This window comes from Hemiscyllium ocellatum, chromosome 5, assembly GCF_020745735.1.
Source record: "Hemiscyllium ocellatum isolate sHemOce1 chromosome 5, sHemOce1.pat.X.cur, whole genome shotgun sequence".
NCBI lineage: Eukaryota > Metazoa > Chordata > Chondrichthyes > Orectolobiformes > Hemiscylliidae > Hemiscyllium > Hemiscyllium ocellatum.
The window spans coordinates 93,334,774-93,348,729 of NC_083405.1; the positions used below are offsets into that span (position 1 = coordinate 93,334,774).

Consider the following 13,956-nt stretch of genomic DNA (forward strand, 5'->3'; position numbering starts at 1 on the left):
TAGTTCTGGACTCCCCGACCCCAGGGAAAAGACTTTGCATATTTACCTATCCATGCCCTTCATAAAACTCTTCAGCCTCTCCCTATAGCTCAAATCCTCCAACACTGGCAACATCCTTGTAAATCTTTTCTGAACCCTTTCAAGTTTCACAACATCCTTCCGATAGGAAGGAGACCAGAACTGCACGCAATACTCCAACAGTGGCCTAACCAATGTCCTGTACAGCCACAACATGACCTCCCAACTCCTGTACTCAATACTCTGACCAATAAAAGAAAGCATACTTCACCATCCTATCTACCTACCACTCCACTTTCAAGGAGCTGTGAACCTGCACTCCAAGGTCGCTTTGTTCAGCAACACTCCCTAGGACCTTTCCATTAAGTGGATAAGTCCTGCTAAGATTTCATTTCATGCACCTTGCATTTATCTGAATTAAACTCCATCTGCCACTTCTCTGCCCATTGGCCCATCTGGTCAAGATCCTGTTGTAATCTGAGGTAACCCTCTTCGCTGTCCACTACACCTCCAATTTTGGTGTCATCTACAAATTTACTAACTGTATCTCTTATCCAAATCATTTATGAAAATGACTAAAAGTAGAGGATGCAGCACCGATCCTTGTGGCACTCCACTGGTCGCAGGCCTCCAGTCTGAAAAATAACCCTCCACCACCACGCTCTGTCTTCTATCTTTGAGCCAGAGCAATTCCTACACCTATCAGCCTTGCCTTTCACCCAAACATGAATGTATTTTCTCTGGACTCTCGTTATCTCATTTTTGAAGGCTTCCCATTTTCCAGCTGTGCTTTCACTTGCGAACATCCACACCCAATCAGCTTTTGAAAGTTCTTGCCTAATACCATTAAAATCGACCGTCTTCCAATTTAGAATTTAAACTTTTAGATCATGTCTAACCTTTCCCATCACTATTTTAAAACTAATAGAATTATGGTCGCTGGCTCCAAAGTGCTCCCCTGCTGACACCTCAGTCACTTGCCCTGCCTTATTTCCTAAGAGTAGGTGAAGTTTTCCATCTTCTCTAGTAAGGTACATCCACATACTGAATCTGAAAGTTTTCTTGTACACACTGAACAAATTCCTTTCATCCATACCCTTAACACTATGATAGTCCCAGTCAACGTTTCGAAAGTTAAAATCTCCTATCATTACCACCCTATTATTCTCACAGGTAATAAATCTCTCACAAATTTGTTTCGCAATTTCCTGCTGACTATTGTGTTTGGGGGGTCCACAGTACAATCCAAATAAGCTGATCTTCCCTTTCTTATTTCTCAGTCCCACCGAAGTGACTTTCCTGGACATATTCCACGCAATATCCTCCTTAATTACAGCCGTAATGTTATCCCTTATTAAAAACGCCACTCTCCTCCTCTCTTGCCCCCCTTTCTACCGTTCCTATGGCATTTGTATCCTGGAACATTAAGCTGTCAGTTCAGCCCATCCCTGAGCCACATCTTTGTAATTGCTATGATATTCCAGTAGAGAAAATGAGGACTGCAGATCAGAGCTGAAAATGTGTTGCTGGAAAAGCGCAGCAGGTCAGGCAGCATCCAAGGAGCAGGAGAATCGACGTTTATATTCCAGTACCTAACCATGCCTGGAGTTCATCTGCCTTCCCTGCTAGGCCTCTTGGATCGAAATAAATGCAGTTTAATTTATCTCGCTCTCTGCTTTGTTCCTGCCCACCCTGTTTGACTTGCTCCTTTCCCTAACTGTACCAGTCTCAGGCTGATTTCTTTCTTCACTGATTTACAACCCCCCCCCCCCACAACTTACTGGTTTAAATCCCCCCAAGCAGCTCGCAAATCTGCCATGCCACAGGTGACTTCTGCACTACCTACCTTCCTAGATGCCAGACTACTCAGACCTCTTGGCATCATAGTAGCCCACAAACCCACCAAAACACTAAAACAGCAGCTAATGAACTTGAAGGACCCTGCAGAGACAAGCAAAACTAATATCATTTACAAAATACCTTGCAAGAACTATAACAAACATTGCATTGGACAGGCAGAAAACTTGCCACCAGGATACATAAACATCAACTAATCATAAAATGTCATGACCCTCTCTCACTAGTATCCTTACATACAGATGAGGAAGGACACCACTTCGACTGAGACAGCACATCCATCCTAGGAAAAGCCAAACAGAGACACACGTCAGAATTCCTAGATACATGGCCTTCCAACCAGAACTCTATCAACAAGCACATTGACTTGGATCCTATTTATCACCCCTTGAGAAAAAGGAACAGGAAATGACATCACCAACCCAAGGAAATCTCAACACATAAATAATAAGCCGGCCATACCACCAGTGCTTCATCCAGAGGTTCACTGATGATGTTACCTAGTACGGTGACGAAACGTCTGAAACAGAACCTTCCAATTCAGCGAGAAAATCTACTTCCAGACACAGAATTTATACCAAAAAACCTGTTTTGCTATAAATTCTGCATCTTCCGGTCCTGCTCCTCAACCACCTGATGAAGAAGCAGCGCATCAAAAGCTAGTGACTCCAAATAAACCTGTTGGACTATAACCTAGTGTTGTGTAACTTTAAACTTTATCCAACACTGGCTCCTCCAAATCATGCTCTAAAAAACACTGCTTCAGGATCAATTATAAATTATGTTTTATATTTTTAAATTTTAATCAAGATACAGATCCCAATAAAACATAAAACAAAAAAAATCCACTTTACACACTATTCAAAAAGACAGCTAGGTTACATTTAAAAACCATGGACTTATTTGTTCCAGCGCAGTGAGTCCTTCCACACAAGCTCCGCCTAGGTCAGCTGTGAATTTCAACGTTTGTTAATTTTTCTTAACTGCACTCTGATGTCCAGAAACACAAACAGCAAAGGCAGTAGCTGTGTAGATTCACTGCTGTGTCAGACAGCAGTGTAGGTTTCTTTCTCTGTTTCACTTAACAGGTGGTCCCTGCCTTTGTTCTCTTCCTCCTTTTCAAAGTGCCAATGTTTTGATCATTTTTCCCCCAAAGTTCCAAAACAATGCTTATAAAACAGTAATTACTGCTCCTGGAATTCAAGAAAATCACCTCTAACACCTAAAGTACCTCAAAGAAAAGGAGAACTCTTACAGCCACAGTTTCTTCCCATCCTCCATCTTACCTAGATCAAATGGATATGGAGGGCTGTAGTGGTTGGGTCGTGATGGATGGCCAAGGCAAGGATAAACAGTTCTCTAATTAACAAGAGAATCAAGGGTTAAGGGGAATTGGCAAGAAAGGGGAGTACAGTATTATCAGATCAGTTATGTTCTCTGTAAATGGTAGAGCAAATGTGTTGAGCCGAATGGTCTGCTTCTGCTCCTACATCTTATGTTCTTAAAAACACGCAATTGATCAAACTGTTACACAGTGAAACATACACATTCCTACTAAAAACTAAAGTTAAAATTCCAGAAGGAAATTTGCAAATCAATGTATATTAATAGAACCATGTAAAAATGGAGTTTTTTAAACAATGGGACAAATACCATGGAGAGTGATAACGTGACATACTACTAATACAGATTTATATTTTTAAGAATATTAGCATTGTAGAAATCAGCAATATTTTTCACTAAAACTCTTCCACATCCACATCAACTTACCAGTTGTTTCTCAAAGTATATCGACCAAACCACAGCATAATGGCCCACAGTAAGAATAATGAAGAGGAGCAGAGAAAGCTCCACATTACTCATCTTTCTCACTCTCCGGTAGTAGAAAACAGGCTGTCTCCAATCCGGCAGGCCATTTTTCAAAACTTCATCATATCTGAAAACAGAAATTTTTTTCTTAAAAAGGGAATTGTGGATTAAAAATATTATCCCTTCAATTATTTTGGAAATTATGTCAATTGCTTAATATTCAAATTTCTTTTGCAAACTGAAAAGTTATAGTCCATTCATCTTCGTAAGGATTTCATCCAAGAATTAAAGTGCATTTAAGAAACTGTGCTGAAGATCACCTTTTATTCAACAATTTATTACCAAAACAATAATTATTAGTTCCACTAATATATTATTGTTATGGATGTTAAGCGCTACATCTAATGCAAATTTTACCAACTTCTATTTACAAAAGGAAAATCATGTCAATTTCATTAAAAATGAAATCAGTGTGGAATACAAGAATGCTCATTTATTCCACTAGTGAGGAAAGCTCCATTAACTCTCATGAGACATTACGTTGACAGGAGAAATAAAATGGAAAAGCTGTAGTTTCTGGGTATATTGTTGCACAAGGAAAATACAGATGGTTTAAATCTAAGCTCTAACAAGATGGTGAATGTGTTACTCCATGGGTACAGGTTCTTGAGGATGACTAATGTTAAATGTGTTTGCAACTCCTGGCCATGCATGTGCACCTCCTAGTGGCTGGATGAAGAACAGTATGATCTACTATTTTGAAGCAAATTACGTACATAAACTTTGGTTCAGGATGATAGAATAGATGTCCTGAAATTTATTCTTTTTAAACTGGATCCTGAGATACTCAAAGATAGATATTAATATCAGCAGATCTTCCATGACATTGCTCAAGGTAAGTCTGTGTATCAGATATTTCATTATGGGCAAGATGCAACATTACCTTGCAATATTGTTCATCACCCACAGCCTTGTATATTTATTAATGCAAACACAATTTGCCTGACAGATAGCACAAAGATAGGTGGTAGTGTTGAAAAAGCAGGAAGACTGTAGAAGGGCTTGGTCAGGATAGGTGAGTGGACAAAGAAGTGATAGAAGAAATAAGAATATTGGAAAGTGTGAAGAACACTTCTTGAAGAACACCACCTCATTTTCTGCTTAGAGACCCTGCAGCCCTCCAGACGCAATGTCAATTTTAGTACTTTTATGGCCTGAACTCATTCATGTCCATACAACCATGAAGCAAAGGGGCAGAAATTAGGCCAATCAGCTTATCGAGTCTGCTCTGTCATTCACTCAAGACTGATAAGTTTCTCAACCCCATTCTCCCACTTTCTCCCCATAGGTTCTTGATTGTCAAGGGGGATCAAGAGTTATCTATCTCAGTCTTAAATATACTCAATGATCTGATCTCCACAGCCTTCTGTGGCAATGATTTCCATACATTCACCGCTCTCTGCCTAAAGAAGTGTCTCTTTACCACCGTTCTAAAAAGGTCTTCCCTTTATCTAAGGCTATGCCCTCAGGTCCTACTCTCTCCTAACAATAGGAACATCTTCCCTACATCTACTCTGAAATATACAGAATACTGAATGGCCTGGACAATTGGATCCCCCTTGTCCTTCTAAACTCCAGAGTTCTCGTATATTCAACTTTTCATTCCTGGGACCATTCTCGTGAAACTCCTCTGAGCACACTCCAAGACCAGTGCATTCTTCCTGAGATATGGGGCCCAAAACTGAGCAAAACACTCCAAATTTGGTCTGACCAGAGCCTTCTAGAACCTCAGAAGTACATCTCTCCTTTTATATTCATATGTCCTAGCCCCCCTACCACACACATCAAGCCTTGTTATCACGTAGTCTGCCATTACACACTATTATGGGAGGAGCCAGTTCTGGACTGGGGTGGACAAAAGTTAGAAATCACAACACCAGGTTATTGTTCAACGGGTTTATTTGGAAGCACTAACTTTTGGAGCACTGCTCCTTCATCAGGTGATTGTGGAGTATAAGATCATGAGACACAGAATTTACAGCAAAAGATTACAGTGTCATGCACTGATATATTGAACAAACCTGGGTTGTTAAGTCTTTCATCTTATAGAATGCAGGCTTCGCTTCATTAATGTACAAATCCCAGCACTTCTTTTAAGTATCGAGATAACTTAAGGTTTTATAACAAAAGGTGACAGCTCAGCTCAGACAATGCATTAAAAATGCAAGGTCAAAATCTGTCTGTATACCAATCTTGACTCAAGATGGATTGAGATGGATCAAGTACTAGTAGAGTAATATTTGCAATACTAGCCATGATTGCACAATAAAGCTACAGAAACAGATATGGAGAAATCTAGATAAAGCAGAGGTTGACCACCAACACCTCCCCCCCCCCCCCGACTCTGAGAACTAAAACCAAAACACCCAAACAGGAACACCTTGTCCCATAATCTGGGAAAGGAGTGTGAAAAACAGTATAACCTGCTTTTCAGCAACTTCTAGTGATTAAACAAAATAAATCTCTCACACTTAAAGTCAACAAACAACAATTTATTTATCTAACCCTTAACAGTGAAGAAGTTAATTAAACTATTAACAAACCAAACAAATCCCTTCTAACTACTAACTGTTCACGAGTAAAGCAAGATACTAATGATATGCTGTTCCAATAAACAGGAGTCCCATTCAACTATAAAAAATAGATTTTAGTCTCTCAAAATTACAGCCAGATTGTGCCTTCTGGAATGTTGTGTGCCTTCACCATCGATTCTTCTGCCAGGAATATTAACTAGTTGTGTCGTTGGTACCATTATTATTTAATGGTGCTTTGTCTAAAACAGAGAAGTCTGTGAAAGCCAGTGATTCTCCCTTGAGAGCTGAGGGCCATTTAATACCCTTGATGACGTATCAATATTTCTTTTAATAGGATTGGGCCTATGTTGTCAAAACCATCAGTCTTAAATTTAATAGGTTTTTGGTATCTAAGTACCTGGTTCAAAATGATTGGCTAAATTGAAAAGCCTGTTGTCTTGGTAAAAAGAGCAGCTTGGCCTGCTAACTGCACGTCCTTTCAATATACATGTTTCAATTCTGGTGCTCTGTGTACTTGCAAAATTTCAAGCTGCAACTCATAGATATCCATTTTAATCTCTAAGCACAAAAAAGCACGATACTTTAAAAGGGACTGTGCAATGCTTTTCCCCTCCCACCACTTTACAAACATTGAATTCTAACTTCTTGCCCCTCAATCTCCAAGTATTCTACCTAACGTCCCAACAAAAAGAGTAATTTTATTTTGTCTTAGCATCATTGACTAGGCCAACATTTACTGCCATCCCTAATTGCCCAGAGAGCAGTTAAGAGTCAACCACGTTGCTGAGAGTCTGGAATTACATGCAGGCCGGACTAGTTAAGTATGACTGTTTCCTTCCCTAAAGAACATCAGTGAACCAGATTTTTTTTCCCCTGGGGGTGACACGGTAGCACAGTGATTAGCACTGCTGCCTCACAGCGCCAGAGACCCAGGTTCAGTTCCCCGCCTCAGGCAACTCTGTGTGGAGTTTGCACATTCTTCCCGTGTCTGCGTGGGTTTCCTCCGGGTGCTCCGGTTACCTCCCACAATCCAAAAGTGTGCAGGTTAGGTGAATTGGCCATGCTAAAATTGCCGGTAGTGTTAGGTGAAGGGATAAATGTAGGGGAAATGGGTCTGGGTGGGTTGTGCTTCGGCAGGTCGGTGTGGACTTGATGGGCCGAAGGGCCTGTTTCCACACGGTAAGCAATCTAAAACAAAAATCTAATAATCAACATCTGCTTCATGGTCATTATTAGACTCTTAAATCCAGATTTTTAATTGAATATCAACTCCATGATCTGCCATGGTAAGATTTGAACCCAGGTTCTCAGATCATTATTGGGCCTCTGGGTTAACAGTCTAGCAATACTACCATTCTATCCCATCCTTCTTAATTGGTGGTGAACCATCTTCAAACTTTGACCAATTTTCATGTTAAGATAGTGCATTACTTTGAGATAATAATGTTTCCAAAATCCTCCTGCCTTAGTTCATCTACACATTAAAATTCAATAGTTGTTGGTGCTTGAATCATCTGTGTAAGCAGTATCTATCACATTCTTGACTGTGCCTTCTATATGATTGAAAGGGTATGGGGAGTCAGGAGAGGAGTCATTTGCTTGAGAATATTCTCTGACTTGATCTTGTAGCAACAATATGCAGCTGATGCTGTTCATTTTCTGAACAATGATGGCTCACACCCAAAGATGATGATGGACTGGGTAATGAAAAGCCAACACACCAAAACTTTGAGGGGTTACCCTGCCTCTCAAAAAAAAAGAGGGGAGGTGGCATTGCTGATTAGAAATGGTATAACGGCTGCAGAAAAGCAGTTCGAGGGGGATCTGCCTTTGGAGGTAGTACGGGCTGAAGTCAGAAATAGGAAAGGAGCAGTCACCTGGTTGTGTGTTTACTATCGGCCCCCCGAATAGCAGCAGAGATGTGGAGAAACAGATTGGAAAACAGATTTTGGAAAGGTGCAGAAGCCACAGGGTAGTAGTCATGGGCGACTGCAACTTCCCAAATATCGATTGGAAGCTTTTTAGATCAAGTAGATTGGACGGGGCGGTGTTTGTGCAGTGTGTCCAGGAAGCTTTTCTAACCCAGTACGTAGATTGTCCCACCAGAGGGGAGGCCATATTGGATTTGGTATTTGGTAATGAACCGGGACAAGTGATGGGCTTGTTAGTGGGTGAGCATTTTGGTGATGGTGACCACAATTCTGTGACTTTCACCTTGGTTATGGAGAGAGAGAGAGAGAGATAGGTGCGTGCAACAGGGCAGGTTTTACAGTTGGGGGAAGGGTAAATACAATGCTGCAAGACAGGATCTGAGGAGCATAAATAGGGAGCACAGGCTGTCAGCGAAGGATGTCGTTGAAATGTGGAACTTTTTCAAGGAACAGATACAACGTGTCCTTGATATGTATGTACCTGTAGGGCAGGAAAGAGATAGTCGTGTGAGGGAGGTTGAATGTCTTGTAAGGAGGAAGAAGGAGTCTTACATAAGGTTGAGGTAACAAGGTTCAGACAGAGCGTTGGAGAGATACAGGATAGCCAGGAGGGAGCTGAAGAAAGGGATTAGGAGAGCTAAGAGAGGGCATGAAAAATCTTAGGCGGGTAGGATCAATGATAACTCCAAGGCCTTTAATGCGTACATGAGAAACATGAGAATGACGAGAATGAGGGTAGATCCAATCAAGGACAGTAGTGGGAGATTGTGTATTGAGTCGGAAGAGATAGGAGAGGTCTTGAATGAGAATTTTCTTCAGTATTTACAAATGAGAGGGACCGTATTGTTGAAGAGGAGAGTATGAAACAGACTGGTAAGCTAGAGGACACACTTGTTAGGAAGGAAGATGTGTTGGGCATTTTGAAAAACTTGAGGATAGATAAGTCCCCTAGGCCGGATGGGATAGATCCTAGGATTATGTGGGGAGCAAGAGAGGAAATTGCAGAACCATTGGCAATGATCTTTTCATCTTCACTGTCAATGGGGGTGGTGCCAGGGGACTGGAGAGTGGCGAATGTTGTGCCCCTGTTCAAAAAAGGGAATAGGGATAATCCTGGGAATTACAGGCCAGTTATTCTTACTTCAGTGGTAGGCAAAAGTAATGGAAAGGGTACTAAGGGATAGGATTTACGAGTATCTGGAAAGACACTGCTTGATTAGGGACAGCCAGCATGGATTTGTGAGGGGTACATCTTACCTTACAAGTCTTATTGAATTCTTTGAGGAGTGATCAAGCATGTGGATGAGGGTAGAGCAGTGGATGTAGTGTACATGGATTTTAGTAAGGCATTTGATAAGGTACCCCATGGTAGGCTTATGCGGAAAGTCAGGAGGCATGGAATAGTGAGAAGTTTGGCCGGTTAGATAGAGAACTGGCTAACCAGTCGAAGTCAGAGGGTGGTGGTAGATGGTAAATATTCAGCCTGGAGCCCAGTTACAAGTGGAGTTCCGCAGCGATCAGTTCTGGGTCCTCAGCTGTTTGTAATTTTTATTAATGACTTGGAAGAGAGAGTCGAAGGGTGGGTCAGTAAATTTGCAGACGATACAAAGATTGGTGGAGTTGTGGACAGTGAGGAGGGCTGTTGTCGGCTGCAAAGTGACTTAGATATGATGCAGAGCTGGGCTGAGGAGTGGCAGATGGAGTTCAACCCTGTCACGTGTGAGGTTGTCCATTTTGGAAGGACAAATAAGAATGCGGAATACCGGGTTAACGGTAGGGTTCTTAGTAAGGTGGAGGAGCAGAGGGATCTTGGGGTCTATGTTCATAGATCTTTGAAAGTTACCACTCAGTTGGATAGAGCTTGTAAGAAGGCCTATGGTGTATTAGCGTTCATTAGCAGAGGGATTGAATTCAAGAGTAATGAGGTGATGTTGAGGCTGTATAGGACCTTGGTAAGGCCACATTTGGAGTACTGTGTGCAGTTCTGGTCGCCTCATTTTAGGAAAGATGTGGCAGCTTTGGAGAGGGTGCAGAGGAGATTTACCAGAATGTTGCCTGGAATAGAGAATAGGTCGTACGAGGATAGGTTGAGAGTTCTCGGCCTTTTCTCACTGGAACGGCGAAGGATGAGAGGTGACTTGATAGAGGTTTATAAGATGATCAGGGGAATAGATAGAGTAGACAGTCAGAGACTTTTTCTCCAGTACAACAAAGGTGTTACAAGGGAACATAAATTTAAGGTGAAGGGTGGAAAGTATGGGGGGGGGATGTCAGGGGTAGGTTCTTTATACCCAGAGAGTGGTGGGGACATGGAATGCACTGCCTGTGGGAGTGGCAGAGTCAGAACCAGTGGTGACCTTTAAGCGGCAATTGGATAGGTACATGGATAGGTGCTTAAGCTAGGACAAATGTTCAACACAACATCGTGGGCCGAAGAGCCTGTTCTGTGCTGTATTGTTCTATATCAGCAGGCAGCAGGGCCAGGACTTGGGACTTTTTACACTACCTTGGTCTCAATATCAAATCTCCGCAACACATCCAAACCACACAAGCATCTCTACATCTTCCTCGTAGTTCACCCTTCCATCCAGCTTTGTGTTGCCTAAAAGCTTGAGATCTCACGTTTAGTACGTCCATCTAAATAATGAATACAAATGTGAGTAGCTGGGGTCCAAGCACTGATCCCAGCTATATCCTACTACCTGTCAGAAAAAAAGGACTAATTCCTACTCTATTTCCAGTCTGCCAGAAGGAAGGGAGTTCACCTTGCCTTCTAACACAGGAAATGACAGCATATTTTGTAAATATTTTAAAAATTGAGGGGAAAAGAAAAGTCCTGTTTAAAACAGGTGACAAAATTTGTACTTGAAACGGATCAGTGCAAGTATGTTGAATCAGTGAGTATAGAAAATGTCCCAAGCTCTTGCCTAAGTCATCTTCAAAGATATGACAACAGCAAGTCAACAAATGCCACATACACACCAACATTTAATTTCCTCCTCCATCCAGTAACACAAACAACTTCTGCAGTCCTTGCCCCTCCAAATGTGCAAAACTGCTCAGCCCCTAGCAAAATTAATGTACCAAAATATACATTAAGACAGTCTTTTCACTCACTACATACCCAGCAGTTTCCCATTATCCTTTAGTATTTTGTGAGATGTGTAGAATTAGTATAAAATTAGCTATGCTGCACACCACAGCAAAACATCCAAGTATAATTAATGTAAAATTTGCTATTAAACTAGAGTCTGGGAGGTGATTCCAGCCAGGCACACAGTTGAGGAACAATTGACAGCAATCAAGATTTTCATTATTGCTAAGAAAACAAGCTCACCAGAAATCAATTACATATTCGAAAAGTAGTTAAAAAGCTATTGATAACATTTTGAGTCACAAAGATTTTATTCATATTGAAGTGTGCCTAAAATGTAGTAAAATTGAGAGACATGCAGTCCATATTTAAAATGAACCTTTGGCTTTGAATCATGACGTACTGTAAAGGTTTCCCAAAATATTTCTTTTTATGAGCATTGCCATCTGGGTTCACTTAACACATTCAATCTTTTTTAAACAGAGCTTTTACTACTACTTTATAATAATAAGGTTCCCAAATGGGTCAGCAATATTATTCAGGCGGTATTTGAGCCAATGACTAAAGAAGCATTTTGAATTAGATGCTAAAATGAGGCCCAGTCTGTCTTCTTAGCAATACATTAAAAAAATGCAATGATACTATTCAAATAAAAAAAATTAGAAAGCCTTGTACTGGTCAATATTTATTTTTTCACCAACATTTTTTTAAAAATCTAATTATTACCTCTTAGATGTTTTAGAATTTGGTTGTGTTCAAACTGGCTGTCACTTCTCACATAGCAGTAGTGACACTCCACTTCAAAAGTAGCTCTTTGGCTGTGAAACACTTTAGGGCATCCAGGTTGTGTAAACGAAAAGGCTTGTTTCTCCCTTCAGAAAGCGTCAGGCTCAATCATTATTCATATAGAGTTAAATGATCTTGCCAAGATGGCTAAATATTTTGCTTCATTCTTTCAAGAGATGTGGACATTGCTGGCAAGGCCAGAGTTTGTTGCAATTCTGAGTTGCCCTTTAACTGAATGATTTGCTGGGGTTATTAAGAATCAATCACAACGCTATTGGTCTGGAATCACATAGTCCATTTGATTAAGAATGGTAGATTTTCTGCTGTAAAGAATATTACATGTGTTAAGGTTGACTGTCGTACCCCAAACTGTGATAGGAACTGGAACAGATTAGCAAGGAAAGTTATCCAGAGTTTCTACTGGTAACCAACATCAAATAACCCATGCTAAAAGTACATGTTAGCCACAACAAATGAAGCAAGAGCAGAATAAGCCCTAAAATCTGCCAACATTAGATTGACAAAACACACCTATATTGGAATAAAGAATAATACTGCACAGCTGAAAGACATTAGAGCATCCAGTCTGCCCCAGATCTTTCGGTGTTTCAACTAATCCCACTCTCGTGCACAATCAAGTGCAATCACTTGGGCAGGGTATCAGTCATAGTCATAGAGATCTACATAACTACAAAAGGCCTTCGACCTATTGAGATTGTGCCAGTCAAAAACAAATAACTATTTTAATCCCATTTTTCTGCATTTGGCCCATAGCCTTGAATGTCTTGGCATCGCAAGCGTATTTCTAAATACTCAGTCATAAGCGCGGAAAGAGAGCCTTCGGTCTAACTAGTCCATGCCTAATATAATCCCAAACTAAATTAGCCCCACCTGGCTGTTCCTGGCCCACATCCCTCCAAACCTATCCAATTCATGTATCTATTCCAAATTTTTAAAAAAAATGTTATGAGAGTTTTTGCCACTACCACCTTTACAGACAACAAGTTCTAGATTCTCTATATATCTGAGTGAAAGAATTTTTCATACCTCTTTTGAACCTCCCGTCATTTGCCTTAAATCTATGTCCCCAATTATTGATCCCTCCACCAATGGGGAAGTTTCTTCCAGTCTAGCTTGTCTATGCCCCCCAAAATTTTGTGAATTTCAATCATGTCCTCCCTCAGTCTCCTCTGCTTCAAGGAAAACATGCCCAGTCTATGGAGTAGTAATGGAAGGGAGTTTCTCAAAATGGAGAACTGTGATCAGTGGTGTTCCACAGGGATCTGTGCTGGGCCACTCTTGTTTGTGATATACATAAATCTGGAAGAGGGTGTAGGTGTCTGATTAGCAAGTTTGTAAATGACACTAAGATTGGAAAAGTAGCAGATAGTTAAGGGGGTTGTCAGTGAATACAGCAAAATATAGATAGATTGGAGAGTTGGGGAGAGAAATGACAGATGGAGTTCAATCCGGACAAATGCGAGGGGATGGATTTTGAGAGATTCAATTCGAGAGCAAACTATACAGTAAATGGAAATGTCCAGGAGAAAATTGATGGACAGAGAGATCTGGGTGTTCACGTTCATTAGTACGCTGAAGGTGGCAACGCAGGTCAATAGAGTGGTCAAGGAGGCATATGGCATGTTTTCCTTCAATCGGACAAGGTATGGAGTACAAGAGTTGGCAGGTCATGTTACAGTTGTACAAGATTTTGGTTTTGCCACATTTGGAAAACTGTGCACAGTTCTGCATGCCACAATATCAAAAGGATGTGGATGCTTTGGAAAGGGTACTCAGGAGGATCACCAGGATGTTGCCTGGTATGGAGGGCACTAGCTATGAAGAGAGGTTGAGTCAATTAGGGTTG

General features: G+C 41.0%; 1 protein-coding gene across 1 annotated transcript in view; it reads right to left on the reverse strand.

The window, feature by feature from the left end:
• dnajc1 (DnaJ (Hsp40) homolog, subfamily C, member 1) overlaps positions 1–13,956 on the reverse strand; it is a 245,310-nt gene that overhangs the window by 140,321 nt on the left and 91,033 nt on the right. Inside the window, exon 4 of the mRNA XM_060824995.1 lies at positions 3,646–3,811. Coding sequence (XP_060680978.1) covers positions 3,646–3,811 — 166 coding nt within the window. The remainder of the gene's footprint in view (positions 1–3,645; positions 3,812–13,956) is intronic.